The sequence below is a fragment of the Poecile atricapillus genome, chromosome 5, assembly GCF_030490865.1.
Source record: "Poecile atricapillus isolate bPoeAtr1 chromosome 5, bPoeAtr1.hap1, whole genome shotgun sequence".
Classification (NCBI taxonomy): Eukaryota; Metazoa; Chordata; class Aves; order Passeriformes; family Paridae; genus Poecile; species Poecile atricapillus.
Genome location: NC_081253.1, coordinates 34,316,280 through 34,336,820, shown reverse-complemented (window position 1 = coordinate 34,336,820; position 20,541 = coordinate 34,316,280). Strand labels below are relative to the sequence as shown.

General features: G+C 44.2%; 1 protein-coding gene across 2 annotated transcripts in view; it reads left to right on the top strand.

Annotated features, from left to right (window-relative positions):
* Positions 1-20,541, top strand: part of ERBB4 (erb-b2 receptor tyrosine kinase 4) — a 559,751-nt gene that overhangs the window by 293,213 nt on the left and 245,997 nt on the right. For both annotated transcript variants that reach the window (XM_058839468.1, XM_058839469.1), the window contains exon 3: positions 8,056-8,242. In XM_058839468.1, coding sequence (XP_058695451.1) covers positions 8,056-8,242 — 187 coding nt within the window. The remainder of the gene's footprint in view (positions 1-8,055; positions 8,243-20,541) is intronic.

Below are 20,541 nucleotides of genomic sequence, written 5' to 3'. Positions count from 1 at the left end.
TAGTCAGTTACTGTGTCCAGAAATAGAAACAGCCTTTTGCTTGCAGGAGTGGTGGGGCACCTTCACCTGCAGTTTAAATAGAAAAAACAGAAAAGTCCTGTTGTTCAGCTCCACCTCTGTACCAGACCTTGGGAATGTTTAATTCATTCTGCATTATTCCACCAGAGAGTGGGAATCACAACAGCCAAGAGCTCCCGTTGCTTCCACAGTAGAGACTGAAGAAATGTTAATAAATGCATTTAATTTACTTGTCTAACTATAGATTTTCCTGTAATTCATACCAACTAGCCTGGCTGTGTAGTAGGAAAAAAACAATCCCAATAACTAATGTGCAAAGCCCATCACTCACCATATACCAAATAAACAAATTAGGTCCCTTGTTCCATTAAATGACCATAAAACATTCCTAGGATGTTCACAGGCACCTTGCTTTCCATGGTGTGCACTTCTGGACACCCTGTTAGAGCTTGCACTGTATTTGTCGTGGGTGTTCTTCCATCTGGCTTCTGATCAGACACGTGACCTTTCAAGCCCATCGTGGGGAAGGCATCCTTCTTCACCTCTGCTTTTTGTTCCCTGGGTATTTTGTCTCTCTTCAGCCATGGGCTGTCTCAGGTTATAAGGTGGAGAAACCAGGAGTGCATTTGAGCTGTGAGAGCTGTGAGCATCCATCGTCCTCCTCCTCCTCCCTTTCTTCCATCTTCTTCCCTTGGGAAGACTTGGGAATGGATAGATGGGCTCCTTGTGGTGCTCCAACCAGTCTCATGAGCCAGAGGACCAAGTAAGCTCAAGCCTGCTAAGGCTTAGTTCAGTTTAGATATGACAGTGAGGAATTTAATGCTCTTTTCATCTTTGGCACAGGATGCATTGTTCTGCCAAAACAAATAGACCACCTTGGTTCAGCCCAGTGACATCATCAGGACGCCTGTGGCAGTGCAGCCAGTGTAAATGTGACCATGAAGTTTTGACATCACAGCCCTCCTGTTGGTTTTTTCAATGAAAGCATCCTGAGACCCTTGAATGCACTCAGCTTCTCACGGGCTGTGGCTCTCTGAGGGAAATTATTAAAAAAAAAATGTCTTTGCAGATGGTTATTACTTTCCTAAAATCCTTCCAGAGTGTTGATATTATTTAGTTCATGAAGTGGCAGTTTGTGCAATTTTATGTTGCCTGGAAAGAAACTGTGATTTACTCGATTTGAAGCTCCCAAAAGCAGGAAGCAAAAGGCATCAATCTGTGCCGCTGGAAATTCTGTAACTGGGCAACTATAAGCTGATGTGCTTTGAGTGTCTGCAAAATGCAGCTACTGCTGAACGGCCTGAGTGGTAAAGCATTTTGTAACAGCATAATGCTCTCATTGTAGTCTTTTCAATCTCATTTAGCACTAAGCTTTCCCTTGGGAGATGATACAATAAACTCTCCTGGAAACCTCGCTGTAAATACGTTGAAGCCAATCAGGTAATAGAGTGTAATGTCAAAAGTCTTACTGACTGGCTAAACCTGTATCTTCCAGAGCATTCCTCAGGACAGACAGATGTTAGCTGTGAGGATGGGGCTCTTACAGAGTACAGGAGGTTTTGTCTAGCTCATAGTGTTACTCAACATAAACAGCTTAGGATTTATTGTGTGCTCTCAGCCAGCCTGGGCACCTCAAAGTTCTAAGCAGACACTTCTAAGAAGGTATAAAAAAGAGGAATTGTGTTTCAGACTGGAAACATTGGGAAGACTCTCAGATACTGTCTCAGATACTCAGGTAATGTAACCCTGCTCAGTTTCTCTGTTCAGACAATATTTTCAACTGAAAAGTGGGCAGAGAACAGGGGGCAAGCTGACACCTGAGCTTCAGTTGAAGAAGTATTAAGCAGACAGAATACTTGGGTATGTCATTGGAAACTATATTTCAAAATTTGAGAGCAAAAGGGTTGAGGGTTTTGGCCCTGCTATTTGCCTATTTCTATTTAATGTTCCCATTCCCACATTATTGTGTTATTTTATTATTATTTTGTTTTTTAAGTCCCAAATTGTTTTCTCATGCATTCTTTAAAAATGAGTCAAGACACATATTTCAAAGTCTCCCCATGTTTTTACCCATTGCTTTTCTTTCCAAATTCCAGATTTGGACATGGTCCTGCAGTTTAAAGGTTTCTAGATTGATATTTGTTTTTCTTCCAAGCCCTCCCTATACCCTACTGTAATGTACATTAGCTCAGACACAGCCAAACTTACCTCAGATAAGGAACAGTGTGTTTCCTACATCAAAGCTCAGCAAATAAATAACTGCACAGATAATCCTCCTATTTTAATGTTTGAAAAGTCCCACTCTTGGAATAATGCAATATAAAGACCAGCCATTCAGAAAACAGAGCTTTAGTTCAACAACTCCCAAGGTGGGTTCTGTAAATTATGTACTAAAATCCTTACAAATATCCAGTGGCCTTAAGAAAAGATGCATCTGTCTGACTGCTGCTTTAGAGTTGAGGGAATCTTGTGCTGTGTTCAGTTCACTGATCTGACTCTCAGGATGTTTTGGAAGCATATTACCAAAGAAGACCAGATGTCTGAGAGGGAAGGAGTATGAGTTAAAGTTCCTACCTGCTGTCATGAATAACTAAATCACACTTCAATTCTGCAGCACGCAGCAGTGCAGGTACAGCTCTTAACAAAATTAAATCCAAGCCCTTCCTTTGCTGTTAATAATGTACCCTAATGGAAATTGAAAGGCTACCAGAAGACCCCCTTTCTTTATTAACCAATTTGAAAAACTGCATCTTTAGTGCTGTGGACAATAATCTTTCTGGATTTATTATCTTTCAGGATACATTGCTTTCTTCTGACCAGGCACTGAAAAATGTTTTCTACAAGCTGTGTTCTGGTATTGATCAGCGTGCTCAAATTTAAGGGATCTTTACTGAAGCTTGCATAGAGTACCTGGAAAAACCCCTGGTGCTCAGGAGGGCTTGACATCACAATTTCACAAGTGTTGATGTAATTAAAGGATGCACAGCATGGAAGGAGACAAGACATGAGCTTGTTTTGGGGCAAAATTCCTCACGTGCCTGCCATGTTAGCTCTGCCATGGTCTCTAAATGGGATTTCCTCTCAGACAGGAGAAATGTCACTGCGTGCCACATGTTTCTCATGGTGCAAATGGGGCTTTGAGAGAAGCTGCTAAAGGCTGGATCCCAAAAATACCTGAACTGCTTTGAGAATCTCAGCTTCTCGTGTTATTAGAAATTCATAACCTTCAATGAGCAATGCATGGAACAGCTAATTGAGCTCCAGAAATTGCTATTTCCACATTTTGGTTGTTATTGTTTCTCTCAGAGTTAGAATTGCAAGTGATGTAGTTGCTTAGAGACTACTTTATGGTTATTCAGTAAACATTAATTTTTTTAATTGTGACAGTGACAGGTGTGTTGCATTGCATGGATAAAAATGTATGGGAAGAAAAAAAAAAATAATTAATTGATGGTTACCAGCATGCTCACAAACATGCCTGATGGGATTTTTGAACTTAAAATAAGTTAGGCAGGTGTTGACTTTGCTGTATTATGTTTTTTTGGGTTTTTTTTTCTCATAATAAATATTTTTTTCCTCAAAATTTGACCAGTTGGATGTTGGGTAGTTCTCACCAGATACAAATGCATACGTTTTAATTGATAAAAAAGGTAAAATGTGAGATACTCTGTTCAAGTCCACTTGACATATGAAAAGTGTTTCCTTTTTTTAATATTTGTGAATTAAACACACTTTTTTAGGTGATCCTCCCCTCCTGCACTTGTGTTTACTGGTGCTTTCAAGCGAGATTGAAGTAGATCAAAACAGCTTTTATGGAAAAGGGGAAAAACACCCTGAAAAGAGAATTTCTTGTCAGTGGTCCCACAGGTGTGAGCTGACCCCTGTGGCAGGATTTTGTTGCTCTGACTCTGTGCTGGGGACGAGTGTCTGATCAGCTGAGGCAGCAGGGGCATTACCAGATCAGGTTTAGCACCTGGATAAATGTGTTTGCAGCTGAAATAAACCCCACAATAGACTTCTCTTCGGTGCCTCTGCCACAGCCCAGCCTTCCTGATGGATGTTAAGAAGCCTTGGTAGTGTTTATGAGAAACATCAGCTTCCCTAATCATTCATTGATCTGTTGTTCTGGGCGGAATGATGAAGTTTTCGCTGTTATTTTGCTCTGCTTCACTCAGATTCACTTGATTTGAACCAAAGGACGATTTAAGATGGCAGGGCACAATTTTACTGCCATTTACTCCCAGCTGACAGGATAATTCTGGTTTTGCTATTGGGAGCTTCAAGTGCTTCATCTGTGCTCAGCTAATATTAGTTGTAATTAAGGGAATGGGCTGTCTAGAGCTCATTTTTACAGTTCATCACCTGAAAAAGAACCTCCAAAAATAACCCTTTTGCTGTTGGTGTCATTTTGAGTTTCTTCCTCACCCTCTGCAGGGCTGCCCATCTTAGGGCAGGGCAGGGGAGGGCAGCACCTTCATTGACTCTGTTCTTACCTCAGGGTAGCTATTTTTAGGTTTAAAAACCAAAATATTGGCTATGTTGGGGCTCATAGAGTCTTTTAGGAGACTGTTTTATAGACTGATGTGGCTGTTCCTGGGGTGCAGGACGCTGCTGGACACAGGGACAGCAAACTGGGGAGTACAAGTTCTCATGAAAATTGAGATATAGGGCTTTTTTCCTGGTAAATATATCAGAACCCTGTGGTTTGGTGTGTGTTTTTTAGGCAGCTCATTAGATATGTCAAGGATTAATACTTTTTCCCCCCAACACTTCTGTTTCTGCTGGAAGCTTGTCCTTATCCAGGGGTTGATACTTGACAGGCTCAGTTTCCTTTTTATCTTTGCTGAGGGACAGACTCATGGGAAATGCCTTTTTGCAAGTGCCTGCAAAGCCTAGCAGGAGAATCAGACTGGGAGAGGATGGCATTCACTGCTGTGGGTTATTCCACCTTCTTGGGAAAACAGATGGAAGCTGGAGCAAAGCAGCTCAAACAGAGCATTCAGGTACCTGAGTCCAGGACACCTGCCCAGGGAAGTGTCCAGCCCTGAATTCAAAGGATGAGAGGTTCAAATCACACCTGACCTTGGCACGAGGTGCAGGGGAGGAGATTTGGCTGCTGGTCCCATCTGGCATGAGGATTTGGGAGTCAGTGTGGAAGCCAGCAGGCATCTGTGCAGTGACTCCAGCAGGGTTGGGAGCCAGCTCCAGGTGGGCAGGTGTCCATTTTCAGTGAGACTCATGTTAAAACTTGCACTGCCTGGCAAAGTGACACTGTTGGCCAGGAGTGCCTGAAACTTGAGGAGCATTCTGCATTCCCAGTGTATTTTTTTTCAAGATGGACCGGTAAGAAAACACCCTGAAAACAAGAAATCAGTTGGAAACCATCCTGCAAAGCAGGTTATTGTTCTGCATTTTTCATTCCTATCTGAATTTAAGCCCAAATGAAACCCTGTCTTAACAGACTCTTAAATTTGGTTGGTCAGGTGGTTGTTTCCTAGGAAATTAGAAACCCTTTTTGGGTTTATTTTCATAATTTTGTTTTGCAAGCATGAACAGTGTCTCCAGCAAATAAATGTGTGTTACAATATGGTGGAAGCCATGGGACTGGAAAGAACCTTCTGGTTTGTCAAAAGACTTGCCATAATTTGTCATTTCAGTTGCTTAAGCCAAACAAAGTGCAGATTTTCTGAGGCACCTCACAGTGATCAGCAACAGAACTTTGTCATTTTCCCTGGTGGGCTATTTTTTTGTTCTTTTGGCTTTCTTATTTTTTTTGCTTTTTTTTTTTTTGTCAAGTTTGGAATGAAGATTTTTCTGCTCTGTGTGTATGTGTGGAATTTCAGTCCTGTGCTGAATTGCAGCTCTTTCAGGTGGAATTGCTGTTTGGCAGTAAGACATACCCTAAAAATAGAAAATGTGGTTATAACTGACAACAATTGGCAGGGAGGACCCATTCAGATGCAATTTTGGAACCGCTTTTAATTTTTTCCACTCAATTCCAAGTTAAACATCCATTTAAATTAATTAGAGCAATCACAGTATCCCTAGAATATCAGTGGAGAAACTGAAGCCGTGAGTGAAATTTAAGTATTTCCTGAATTCTGAGGAGACGCTAAAAAACCCAGCTTAAAGAAATTTTTGCATATGATGAAAAGCAAATTCCTGACCAAACTGGCTAAGCTCAAATGTCTGAAGGCAAAGAGCTATCATGAAAATGCTGTAAAGCTTCTGATTATAGTGGAATCAGTGTCCCAGGGTATAATGCAGCTCTACATTGAATACTTACCTGCTGAACTGTACTTCTCAACCCCCCTCCACTCACTGGGTTCTCATCAGAGTCCTGTCAGGACACTGGGCTTTGTTTAGATGCCAAGCAAGTCTGGAAATGGCTCCACAGCTTTTTCAGCAGCTTCAGCTGAGTACAGATGCTTGACTTCAGAAGGACAGCTAGTACCTAGATTTTGTAGCCTAGAAATCATTCCTTATGCACACTGCCACACGTATTAATAACCTTGCCGGCTTTTATAAGCCCAATTAAAAGGCTTGTGCACACTTAAATATGAAATCATGGAAGAGCACTGAACCAGCAAAGCAAGATCCTGTCCTTGGTACTGCAAATCCATTGCTGCCTTTCTTTATTAATGATACATACACGACACATTGAATTGTCTGCCTGCTGTTGCTTGTCGGGTTGTTTTTATTACAGTATCGACAGGAGTCCCCGTCACGTTGGTTGTAGTCTGGGCACGTTACCCTGAGCAGAATTTTTCTTTCAGTGTTTTGTTTAAGGTATTGACTTTGCCAAAGGGAAGGGAAAAGTGAGTGCAGCTAGTTAAGCACACAAGTCGTGGTATCAATTTCTGTCCATTAAAATATGCGCACGCACACAAACACACGGCTGGACGGTGGTTGCAGGAACAGGGTTAGGTGAGCTTTGAGAAACAGACTCCAGAGACCCTCTGCAACATGGAGATTCTGTTGCCAGGATCTGGCCAGGAGCATCCTCCAGCCTGTGCCAAGCCCTGCTGAGAATGGTGGGGTCATTGAAATGACATTTTTTCAAAGGCATTTGCGTATTTCTAGGCCATTTCTTTCAATTCCTTAGAATAAACTTTATTTTCCAAGGGAGTATATTTCTCTGCTTTTGTGTGTTCTGTATTTTTTTTTTTTTTTTCCTAACAACATCTTAGTTCTGTTAATCTTTTGGACTTTGAAAAAGTTTTTCTAGTTATTGGGTTTTGGGGGGTTAATTCCTGAATATAATAAGCGGGAGGGTTATTGAGCAGTTCATCTAAAGCCAGTGAAGATTTCGGCCAACTCAAAGGTGCAGCAATCCTTTTGCTGAAGTTTTGGATGGCAGTTTTGATTGAAGACCAGGATATATGGGTGTGGATGGTTCCAGCACTGCCAGATGAAACTTGGAGACGAATCTTTGCAAATGTTCAGTGATCAGTTCCATTTGAAAGCATACAAAATGGGTGTTATTACATATGTGTGTTATCTTTATTTTCTCTTCCAAAGTGGCCCCCCCTGTCTCCCATCTGTTCCTGTTTGATGGTGAGATCTTCCAGAGGGGTTTTCTACATTATGTCCCTTCAGTCCCACCCTGAAATACACTGTACAACACAGAGTTACTTGCAGACAGACAATCTCATCTGAGCTGTGGCATTGCCCCAGTGGATTCTGTTCATGTACTGCAGAGCCCTCTGACCTGCTCTCTGCTTTGAGTCATCCTTTGGTGAATCCTTAATACCTTACAGGTAATTTCTGCTCAAGTTTCAATAAACTGATAAAAATGGCTACCTCTTTCTTTTCTACTTTTTAAACAGCTCTTTCCAGTTAACTCACTAAAATTAAAACAGGAATGTGCTTGAATTCACTAAGTTGAAACAAAATTTGTTTTCTGGGTGGTTTGGTTTGTTTTTTTTTTTTGTCTTGGGTAGCATCATCTTGTCCTAAAGCATCCACTGCCTTGGAAATTCAGAGCAATTAAAACCAGACTGTGTCTGACGTGTTTGTTTCATTTCTGCCTTTCAGTCTATCCGAGAAGTCACGGGCTATGTGTTGGTGGCTCTGAACCAGTTTGAGTACCTGCCCCTGGAGAACCTGCGCATCGTTCGTGGCACCAAGCTCTACGAGGAGCGATATGCTCTGGCCATATTCCTTAACTACAGGAAGGATGGGAACTTTGGACTCAGGGAACTTGGCTTGAGGAATCTGACGGGTAAGTGAAACTTGGAAATGTGGTGGATTAGTTGCAAGGAAGAAAATGAGCTTGTTGGGTATTTCCCCAGCGCCCTCAGCCACTTGCATTCTGCAGGAGTCTGAGGTACCACATGAGCCTGGCAGTTGTGTGTTCTCTGAGGGGTTTGTAGGTGTATCATCCTTTTTTTGGTTCACAAAAGTACTTCTCTGCATAATGATCAAAGGCTGTCCCTGAGAGTCATGGCAAGAGCATATTTGAAACTAAAAGAGTTGTTGAAAGAGTATGTGAACTTTCTTCTGTGTGTTGATATCATGAGCATGTTGGTTCCTTGTGATCCTTGATTATTGCACATGTGTTGCTTCAGGTGCTGGGTATTTTCTGCCAAGTTAGCTTTAAAATCCCTTTTTTTTGTTTATTTATATAATATATATATATTTATAATTTTATTTATAAATGTTTATTTATAAAATATATATGTTTTTTGTTTAATTTTAGAACTCCCTTTTCTAAGCAAAAACAGTGCATTACATATAGTGAGAAAAGTGCTTATTTTTAATTTTATTTTTTTTTTTGAGACAAAAATATAAGCAAAGTCCACAGGTTCATGTTTACCTGTCAGTTCAGGGCTGGATCATGCTGTGGGGTAGATCAACAATTAATTTCCCCTGTCTGAGGATCCAGAGTCAGTGGTTTGGGAGATTAAAACTTGCTAAGTATCAATGGACTGTAAGTTAATAAAGGGCATGCTGTGGCTCTTCTTAGGGAGATCACTGGAAGTATTTTATTTATATCTTGTTCCTCATCAACTATGATAATTTCTGCCCTAAACTGTGGTAATTTTGATGTGGCCTTGCATCTTCTAGTGACTGAAAGCTGACTGAAAATCACTGACTTGAGCTGGCTGTGGAGACTGAACCTTGATAAGGCAAAGTGGGAGCCTTCTGAATTATATTTAGGCACCCTTCCCTATCTGTTTTTTTTTTTGTCTGTCAGTGCTCAGAGTAGTTTAGAGCTCACCAGGCTTTCAAAAACAGGAGGGAAAAGAAAGCCTGAAATATTTTACAAAATAAACCAATTTTGGATGACTCTGATTAGGCTCGTTCCTCTGGTAATATTTTTGACAATTTTCATTACTGAGACCATCATGCCAATATCAGAGTGCTTCCCAAATGTCTCTATAATCCCTGCCATCTACTACTTTTCACTCTGCCACTGTCATAATCCAATTTCTTCCTCTTCTGTTCCCATATTTCTTCCCACCTTTCTGATACAGGGAGTTCATTGTGACCGTCTGTGCCTTCACATCATACAGAGCCACAGCACTGGGTGATAACAGCATTATCTTTTTCTTTGTGTACATTTTCTGGTCTTTGAGTCTCAAAATGCCTTGTAAAGATACCAGGCTGGGTGAAACTGAGACAGAGAGGTGAGGTGAGGCCAAGGCTGGAAAATGATGGAAGTCTTTCCTCTTGGGTCTGAGGTGGTTCTGCCAGGTGAAAGTTGTACTCTTTGGGCTCATTTAGCCATGGCTTGGCTGCTCAGTAGGGTGAAAAAAAACTTATCTTGTAGGCTTCTGCTCAAATTTTCTTCTTGAACCAGCATCCCTCTGCCAATTGGCAGCTCCTCAGACTCCAGAAATGCCCTCTGGGAGCTGCTGTGACATGACAGACACAGCACCAAAACTGCCCAGCAAGTGGTTTCACTTTCTTTTTAAGTGTCTTAAGAAAACTGGTCTTAGCTCAGCCTGTGAGTCTCTTCTTACATGAGATCATCATAGCCACTTCTTCTGATTTAGGTCCTTACAAAGGCCTCTGATGGGATTATTTGATTCGAAATAAATTGTTGTCTTCTGGAAGAAAAGTGCCCCAATAACACCAGCTTGTCTCCATGGAGCACTTAAAATAGCTTCTGGGTGCTGAATGTGAGCCAGTATGTGCTTGAAAATACTCTTAATGTTTTCTAGATAACATACCAGGGCCTCATGAGTCCCTCCAGCAGCTGTTCAGTGACCATTTTGTGCACTGGTGAAGATGCACCGGGGCTATTTTAACCCACAACCTGCCTCTTGTTGCGCATGCTCTTCCCGGAGCATGTTCATACTTCATTAATTTTCCTGACACATCCTTAGCACTGGTAGCTGCATAAAAATAACTGGTGGATGTGGGAGCTGGTGATGTTTCAAGGCTGTGATGGATCAGCTGTATCAGAACCTATTCTTTAGGTTTACCTAAAGAAGAATCAGCCTCCATGAGCTTGCATTCTTCAAGTCCACGGCAGATTTGAAGAGCCTGGCTTTGAATCATGCATCTCTTCCACTTGAGTAAAATATAACATGGCTCTTGTCTTGCATGAGAGGAATTGTCATTCCAGGGCTAATGCCTTCCTCACTGGAGTTTGGGAAATTCTGTTTTTATTCGTGCAGTGCTGGATGATAGGCTCCTGAGGGTATTTCTGCCTAGTACCACACAGTATACAAACACAAGCCCTACTCCCTGTGTTAAATAAATGAGGAAGCTGCTCTCACCTGCAGATTCTCCTCAGACACAGGGTTTCAGCCTCCTGTGCTGCACCACTGCAGTATTTTCTACGTGTTGTTAACAGCTGTGTTTTTATTGCCAGCTATGTCTATCAAGTTTTCATATTTAAATGTAACTTTAAATGCTTGAATTTCCTCCCTTGCACTATAAAAAAATGACAGCTGTGAAGGCAGTTAGTTTTATCTCACACAGAAAACATGATCCAATTCTCACTCATGATGTCTGTCAAACCACAAGGGAGTTTTGTTTGTGTAGCTCAGTCCAGGACTATGTCCTAAAATGCATGTGACACTTGCAAAAAATCTTAGCTATAAAAATCCTGTTCTCACTTGTTATAAAAAACTTAGTCAATGGTTCCACAAACGTGTCAAAACTGAACTGACACTGAACTAATGAAGTGGCTGCTGCCATCTCAGCTGGACTCAGTGTGCAGATCCAGCTGCCAAGTAGCCTCACAGTGAAAAGGAGGGTTTGACATCCTGGCTGGAAAAGGAGGGTTTGACATCCTGGCTGTGTTCCTGTGAGAGGAGCAGGGTAAATGGTGCTGAGGGAGAAGGTGTGCCAGCTTCTCCCAGGAAACACTGCAGTCAGCTCAGCTTACCCAGAGAAAGGGCAGCAGCAGTTTGGAGCCCTCCAAACAGAGAGGGCACCTGATCTCATTGCAGCATTTATCTGCCCAAGAGAGGGGAAACAGGGAGAGCTCACAAGTGCCACAACTGTTTAGGAAGTATCCCATATTTTCCCCTGTGAAGAAGAATAAGAGAGATCTACAGCAAATGATGCGTCTTTGAGCAGTGACAACCTCATCTTCCCTGTTGGCTTTGGGGACAGCAGCTTCCATGCTGTCAAAGAATTCATCCCTTGAATTCTTTGACTATATTAGAATGGACTTAGCAGTGATAAGTGCAGTAACACAAAAAAAAAAAAAGAAAACAAATCCACAGCAAAATATTTAGGGGTTATCTTCGTTTGTTTTTCAGGAATGCAAATGAATGATGAATTAAGATAACTGAGGTTTGAGTGAGAAATGGATATTGCAGCTTAAACAATTTGAGCAGTGACAGCCAAACAAAGGAAATCTAATTTGATGAGCAGGAGAATAATAAAGGATCATTTTCACAGGTGTAGAAAGTAAATTTTGTAAAACTGTAAATTTCCCCTTCAACAGGTGTTTGTAATTGATTTTATATCTTTTAATTTTTTATTAAATTTGGTTTAAATTTGTCTGCAGAGCAAAATTTTAATGTTTGATGGTTATTTCTATAATGTTTTCAGTATTTTTTCCCCCCCACAGGAAACTGCAAATGTTAAAGGGTACTTTGGAGTGGCATCACTCCTTAAAAAGGCTGCTTTTCCAGCAGGTTTTTTTTTTTTCTTTTACTCTTAACAATCTCATTTACTGCAATTATATTGCAGCTCAGGTTGGAGGGATGGGAGGAGTCAGATTTTGTTCAGTGCTCCTTTTTTGGACCTAACATTTCTTTGGAAATCATGCTCGGATGTCCGTGTAGGACCCAAGGGATGGCACATCCACGAGGGATGGCACACCAAGCATTTTTTTGCAGTGGGGATTAAAACCACCCCTTTTTTCTTGCCTTGATCACAAAGATTGTGCCAGCAAGAGCTTTCCTCAGAGGACTCGAGAGCCAGCTCTGAATTCCTGGTGTTCCTGGTGTTCCTGGTGTTCAGGGGTGCCTGGTGTTCAGGGGTTCCTGGTGTTCCTGGTGTTCCTGGTGTTCCTGGTGTTCCTGGTGTTCAGGGGTGCCTGGTGTTCCTGGTGTTCCTGGTGTTCCTGGTGTTCCTGGTGTTCAGGGATGCCTGGTGTTCAGGGGTGCCTGGTGTTCCTGGTGTTCCTGGTGTTCAGGGGTGCCTGGTGTTCCTGGTGTTCCTGGTGTTCAGGGGAGCCTGGTGTTCCTGGTGTTCCTGGTGTTCCTGGTGTTCCTGGTGTTCAGGGGTGCCTGGTATTCCTGGTGTTCCTGGTGTTCCTGGTGTTCCTGGTGTTCAGGGATGCCTGGTGTTCAGGGGTGCCTGGTGTTCCTGGTGTTCAGGGATGCCTGGTGTTCAGGGGTTCCTGGTGTTCCGGGTGTTCCTGGTGTTCAGGGGTGCCTGGTGTTCCTGGTGTTCCTGGTGTTCCTGGTGTTCCTGGTGTTCAGGGGTGCCTGGTATTCCTGGTGTTCCTGGTGTTCCTGGTGTTCCTGGTGTTCAGGGATGCCTGGTGTTCAGGGGTGCCTGGTGTTCCTGGTGTTCAGGGATGCCTGGTGTTCAGGGGTTCCTGGTGTTCCGGGTGTTCCTGGTGTTCAGGGGTGCCTGGTGTTCCTGGTGTTCCTGGTGTTCCTGGTGTTCCTGGTGTTCAGGGGTGCCTGGTATTCCTGGTGTTCCTGGTGTTCCTGGTGTTCCTGGTGTTCAGGGATGCCTGGTGTTCAGGGGTGCCTGGTGTTCCTGGTGTTCAGGGATGCCTGGTGTTCAGGGGTTCCTGGTGTTCCGGGTGTTCCTGGTGTTCAGGGGTGCCTGGTGTTCCTGGTGTTCCTGGTGTTCAGGGGTTCCTGGTGTTCAGGGGTTCCTGGTGTTCCTGGTGTTCCTGGTGTTCCTGGTGTTCCTGGTGTTCCTGGTGTTCAGGGGTGCCTGGTGTTCCTGGTGTTCCTGGTGTTGTGTTCCTGGTGTTCCTGGTGTTCCTGGTGTCCCTGGTGTTCCTGGTGTTCCTGGTGTTCAGGGGTTCCTGGTGTTCCTGGTGTTCCTGGTGTTCAGGGGTTCCTGGTGTTGTGTTCCTGGTGTTCCTGGTGTTCAGGGGTGCCTGTGTGTGACACAGGCGCATCCCCGCATTCCTCAGTCGGATTCTCGGGAAGAAAGCGATGTGGAACTCGCCTCAGGCTGCCTGTGCAACAGGTGGGCGAGGCACCATCGCATCTGTAACCTCGGAGAGGAGTTGCTAGGATACATGGAGGCGTGAGGAATCGCTTTAAAAATCCCTGCGGTCCCCCTGCGTGCCGCAGGAGCTGCCTGCAGGAGAGGCTGCCCAAGCGCGCTGCTCTCCTCCATCCTCGGGGCTGCATTCGCATCCCATGCCAGGAATGGGAGACATTTCAAAAAAAGGAACATCTCCTTTCCCAAGGGAAGTGTGGAGGATTCTCTGTGTGCTGCCACAGACCTCGGGGACGTGCAAAGAACCAGCCCCGAGTCACCCTTGCTCGCCCTGTCCCCTTGGAGAAAGGGAAGGAGGTTTGTGGCTGCCCCCAGGCTCAGAGATACGAGTGTGACTGCTGGAGCATGTCTGTCTTTTCTCCCGGGGGGAAAAAACTAAAAAACCATCCCATTCCAGCTGCTGCTCTCCTCAGACATCACAGGTGTGATGTGACAGCCAGGAGAGCCCGGCACCCATCCCTGGTGGCAGTGGGAGAACAGGCTCGGGCTGCTCCCTGCCACTTGGCATCAGTGCCTGCAAATGCTTCCAGCCTCTCCTCGGCTGCAGATGTGGCCCTGAGGAATCCCAGATAAGGGACCTGCAGGCTGGCAGAAAATTGCTCTCGGGTCTTAACAAGGCAAAAAGCTGTGTTTTATACGGGCAGAAATAAATACTGATTTGGAGCCTTGTGAGATTTATATTCGTGAGTTTATTTTGTCCGGTAACAAAGGTGGGACATGTTTCCTTTCTAAATTTCAGCAAGGCTAGATTTTTGCGCAGTGCCTCTGAAGGTTTTGGATATGCTTTTTTCATGCTAAATAGTACAATTAATGTCTGTGATTCTTTGCAATTCATTGATCAACAAATTATGCTCAGTTTTCTTTATTTCAGAGCACTTCGCTGTTTTCAAATCTGTCTCTAGCGTTAGAAATGTGCAACCTTGTTTGGAATGACTACGGCAAAGATTTAAGCAAAAAGCTCATCTTGATAATGATATAAATGTTTTTTCACTGGAAATTCAAAGGATCCCCCACGGTATTCTAGTATTCTCCTTCCCCTCAGTGCTTTCACATGGTCTAGGAGCCACATCTATTGCAAATGGTTTAAACCAGCTGATTGAAAGTAATGCACAGAATTATTGACGTGAGCCAGTACTGTCATGCAGCAGGATAACTTCATGTCACACAGCCTCTCCTGCAACAAAACAGGGCTTAAAATCAAGGGGAGGAGAAACAAGGCCAAATCCTTATCTGGTGTACATTGGCTTACTTGCTTTAACTTTGTAATGAACTGAAATTTAAATTGCCATTTACTTCCTTCAGTGGATAATTTAATTCACACTTTAAAAGTTAACTAGTGCCTAACATCCACTTAAGACCTTTTGAGGCTGCTGTGTACAGGGTGCTCTGCTGGGATTAATACCAGCTAATGACAGCTGACTCAAGGCATGTCTGCCTGGGAGCTCTGGTCAGTGATCCTGAGCCAGCATCCACCCTTGCTGCCTTTGGGAATGGTGCTGGCCACACCACTTGGGCCCTGTGGTTGCACTGAATAACCCAGCAGATCATTCCTGTCTTCACTATGGTCTCTGAAAACAGAAGCATGTTTCCCTGGGCCTTAAAAGTCTTAATTATGTGGCTGCTGGGGAAAGAAGGTTCTGCAGGTAAAGACTTGGGTCTAGGGTAGGTGGAGGAAATCCTTTCTACCCTTGCTACCCCACATCTGCTGATTTATTTTGTGAATCATACCACTTCTACAACAGAACAAATAACACTTCCCTGCTTTAATTAGACCAATTTTGAGGGTGTCATTGAGAATGCTATTCAGAGAGGATCTGGTGTGATGTGGGATTCAACTTTAACACTGTCAAATGTTAGTTTAAATGTCATTAAAAATGCATCCAGGTGTGTTGCCGTTACTACCTGATAATGCCATGCAAAATAATAGCACCACTCATTCTGTTTTTCCTTGGCAATTTCTCTTTTTCACCTCTCTGCAGTAGTTCTATCTGTGCATTTCTCAATTATGAAGCAAGAAATTCTCCATGTTCTGGAGGTGTAAACACCCTTTAGCTTCCTGGAAATGTGGGCAATCAAGATAAATCCAGTAGCACCGAAGCCTTGTGGTAATGGAGTAGCTTTGCCTGGCTTCTGTGTCTCGAGAGCTTCAGCAGCATGGGGATTTCTCTGCCTGCATGCTTGGCAGGGAGTTAAGCATCTGAACAGAGTAATCCCTCCATTTCAATCACACGGGTCAGGAATGGGAGACATTTCAAAATATCCAGCTTTGGCAGACAGATCTGTGCTGAGCTGCACTATAACTTAAGTAAAGTGCAGTAAGTGTTACAGTTGGGAAGGATCGTGCAGTTTATAGTGACAGCAGTGCTGAACAAATAGATATCCCAGCTTCCCACCAGCTTGGGAAAGAAAGGAACAGCTGGATTGCTCTCCCCAGCCCAGGCTAAGTCTTGACTAGGTGTTCTAGACATTTAAATCCTTGCTGCCCCAGTAGTATATCTTCTTCAGATGAATGAAAGAAGCATTACTTTCAGTGTTTGTTGTTTGGTTTGGGGTTTTTTTTATTTTGTTTCTTTCCCCTCCATTCTCTCTACAGTCTTCTGAATTCATTGATTTTCTCATTTCCTTCTGACAGGCTACAGCTGACAAGGAATTTTGTGCTTTTGTAAAGTAATTAAAGTCTTGTGATACATGGGGAATGTAATCTATCCACACTCCCTGGCCAAAGGCAAGTTGCTGAGCAGGACAGTCCAGTTGTCACCCTCCCCAGTGGGGACACGAGCTCTGAGCCACTGGTGGGGCAGAGGGACCAGCCTCCAGCCCTGTGGAGCTGCTGACTTCTAGGGCTCAAAATGGCACAAAAATGTAGGGATCAGGTGTCATTTCAGTGCCTTAACTTAAAGCTCAGCAGAGGCATTTCAGTGACCTTGCACACAGGTCTGGAAAGCAGCATACGCTCACAGACCTGCATTTAAAATCAAGTCAAAGAGTGAGCTCCTTTTTCTAACATTTCTTGCCAGCCTATAGATGCAGAAAGTTTGGGTTTAGGTCATGATTCACTGCAAAAAAAAAAAAAAAGAAGTCCTGATTTCACAGAAGGTTGGATCAGACCCCTAGGTTTACATATTGGAAGTAGTTGGTGTCCCTAGGATATTTTCATGCCTGTTCATTTTCATGTCATTTGCTGCAGAGAGGAATTCCCTAGAAACCCTAGATGGAGGGACTGGAGAGGCAATGAACCAAAAACTTTCCTTTGCTGCATTTAGCTCCAGGAAAGCCCCTGAAGACAGGGGAGACAGAGCAGCCCCCAAGCTCAGCACAGGGGTGAGTGTCACGTAGGCTGACAGAGGCAAGGCTCCAGCACAGCCTCCTTGTTCCTGGGCTGCACATGAGCCCGTCCCCTGTAGTGTAAGAAGGTCTCAGCCTGCCCAGCACAGGGATGAGTCTCATCAAAGCCCCCAGGGGGTATTTGCAGCTTGGGTTGCTCTGGCCTTGAGATGTGAGAGATGTGCAGATCATTAAGAGATTACGTGAAGCAGAGTTTGATCACACAAGCTCTGTCCGCTGGGATGTGGAAGGGAGCTGCTGCTGTCACGAGGATGTGTTGGGTGTTATTCTGTAAAAGAAATCACAACAGACTCAACCCCTCTGCAGTGCTGTGCTGACAGCTCCTGTCTGCAGTGCCCAGGGTGAGGAGAGAAAGCACTCTTGGTAACTTCCCAGTTTGCACACAGGTAGCAGAAATCCCTGGTGGGGAGCAAGGGGTTTGCTGTCAGGAGCTTCTTCCTGTGGCTGGGGAAAGCAAAGGACACTGACAATAGCAATTGTCAATTGACTGACAATTGCAATCCACCCTTCTGACCTGACTCCTGTGCTCCCAGTTCCCTGCCCCAGAAGAGTGGTGCTGCTGCCCAGGATGCATCCAAGGGCCACAGCTGGGAGTGAGTGTGCTCAAGCCAGAGGTGGGCAGGACAAGGTAACCTCGAGGACAAATAGAGAAACAGAAGGAGGAAAACAGAAATGCAGCCCTGCAGAAGGGAAATCCGAGTGAACAGAGGTGGGGGAGTGGGAACAGCCAAGCAGGTGTCCCGGGAGGAATGACAGAACAGCAGTGCTCACCTGGACCGTACCTGCACTGTATCCAGGCTGTTGGATACAGACCTGCTGGAGCTCTCTGGGTCTCCAGACTCCCTGGTCAGTCCCACCTGGCTTCAACCACGGCAAATGAGCTGTGACTGGGGTGAAGTGGCAGCGTGAGGGACTCAGAGCTGGAGGCAGGTAATGTGAGTGGACAGGGAGCTGTCCGGGGGCTGCAGGAGCCTTTTGTGCATCACCAGGAACATGCCTGCGGGCCTGGAGTGGGGGAACAAAGGTATCAGATGAGGAGAACACGCTGGAGGCCTTTTTCTTTGATGTTTGGAAATCGCTCAAGGGGCTGTCTTCTCTGAAACCCCTTTGCCTTGCCTTTTTTTCTTCTTTTCTATTTTTTTTTTTTTTTTTTTCTCCTTGGTGAAACTTTCATAGATGTGCTCTCGTTTCTTTAAGGCTTAGAAGTGAAAGCACATCCATCCATCCAGGCCTTGTACAAATGCTGTGCTCACGTTGGAATTCCTTGGGGAGCTGACTTCTGCTTCTGCCTGTCAGAAATAGCGGAGCCACGTGCTTTGGGTTTGAAATTCTTGACTCAGGGTGGGAGGGAGGAAGGGCAGCATCAAAGACATCCCTCTCTGCCATGCTGGAGAGAGATTGTGGTGTTGCTTTGGGGCTTTTTTTTTTTCCTGTTGGTGTTTTTTAACTGGTCAGCTGGACATGCATTCAGATTGATGCTACAGGCTGTGAAAACTTTGGGTGCTGCTTTCATCAGCAGGAAGGTCAGCCACCTTCCAAAATGACTCTGGGGTACGAGTACCCAAGGGCAGGATGAATTTACACGGGGAGGTTCAAGGTGTTCTTGCTTAAACTGCTGCTCTTCCCCCCCAGCCTCAAGTGCCTAGACTTAGTCATGGAGGGTGGAAGATTCTTAGGGAACTTTTTTAAAATTGAAAAATGTCTGACAGCCTTCTGTCAGAAAGGAACAGCTGAAAAAACAAGGGGGAAAGTGCTGAAATTGCTAGGCACCACCTTTCTTTTACAAATTAAAAGGTATGGCTTATTTAAGAGCTTTCCATGCTTTCTCCTAACAATTAACTTGTATATTCAATCAAACAAATTATGTTAATTAAACAATAATAATTCAATAGGTTTTAGACTGAACTTTCTTTTATAAAAGCATGATGGTTCCTTCTTGTTAAATCAAAGCAACATCAAATATGTGCACCTGAACTAGTGGTGAAATTTAGGTCACGAGTTCATTCCCTGGCTTGAGGTCCCAGGCCAAATCCTGCTGCAATTACTCTTTACTAGCATTGTACAGAAAGCAGAGTGGATGTGTAGCCCAGGAGATGATTTTCTCATCTCTGGTGGAGTTAAGTGTGTTTCCTCTCCATGGAACAGTATCTTCCCCTAATATTCTTTACAAACCTCAGCCAGTTAAAGATCCATTATCCTGAGCGCACTAATAAAAAATGTCATGTGGAGGAGAGTCAACCAATAATAATAACAACAAAAATGTCATAGTGCAGGAAAGGGTAAGGCACATACAGGGAGGATGAAGGCAAAGCACCCTGTCCCAAATGTGGTTGATGGAGAAGCTGGGCAGGACATAGCTGAATGTGCCCTAGGCTGTGGAAGGAGCCCACAAGGGCTGATAAAACATTTTCCTTGATGTTGAATCAATAGGTAGAAGCTGTGTTTTGGAAGGGTTGGGCATTGATCAGCATTGGCAGGACATCCAAAGCCTGTAGTATCCACAGCGTGGTGATGTCCTGCCAGTCTCACCATGAGCAAGCAGGAATTGTCTTGCTCTGAAATGGTGATACCACTCTCCCTGATTTTTTTAATTTTCCCCCCTCCCATGGCACTCTTCAGCTGGATGTGAAAGCCCTTCCATGGGTTGCCTCTGGCTGGTGTTTGCTCACAGGAAGATGCTCTCTGAAGTGCTGATCCAGGTGTGCTTTGCAGGGCTGCTGTCAGGTGAAGGTGACAGTCCTGAAACACTTCAGCAACAGCCTGGGCTCAGAGGCTCTCCTGCTTTACAGAGTGCTGGTCTGTGAGTGAGGCTTGATGTCTTAAAAGCAGGCACAGAGCTAAAGCGTGCACAGGGTGAGGTTGCAAGGGCAGCATCCTCCTCTTTGTGTGTCAAAGAAGAGCTGAGAGGGATATTTTAATGGCTGTGAATGCATAACAGCTTAATCCCATGGCTATGCAGTTAGCTCCACAAACCTCACTGCAGCCCCCACCTCAACGCTCCTAGATGTTCAGAGCTAGTGGTTTTGATTTAATATTCAAAAGCATTCAGCTTCCCAAATAAAGATAATAGTTTTGCTAGTTGAGAGATTTATTAATATGTTAGCATGGCCTTAGTTTTAAGCCTTCTGTTCCTCCCTTTCTAGAAAAATGTCTTGCCACAAACCAGCCTTGAAGTTTGGAAAAGTAATCAAAGCTCTGCTGAGCAAATTTGATGACACTGATGGGTTGAATGAGCTGTGACCTCTGCTGGCCTCATTCTGCTCCATTTCCCCTTCAGGCTGGTAGATGTGGGTGGAAGTAAATATTAATCTGCTAATTTACCCTCTGGTATAAATAGAGAAAACTGTTTTGTCAGTGGGCCTATCCAACTTTACTGCTTTGCTTCTGGGGACAAAGTGGCAGTGCTGCCTGTGTGTTTCTCTGCTCAGGGGACTTTCTCTCAGAGAGACATGGAAGGGTTGTTTTCCTCTCTGCTTTCTTAGGTGGGTAATTAGAGTCATAATCTAGGGTTTAAGG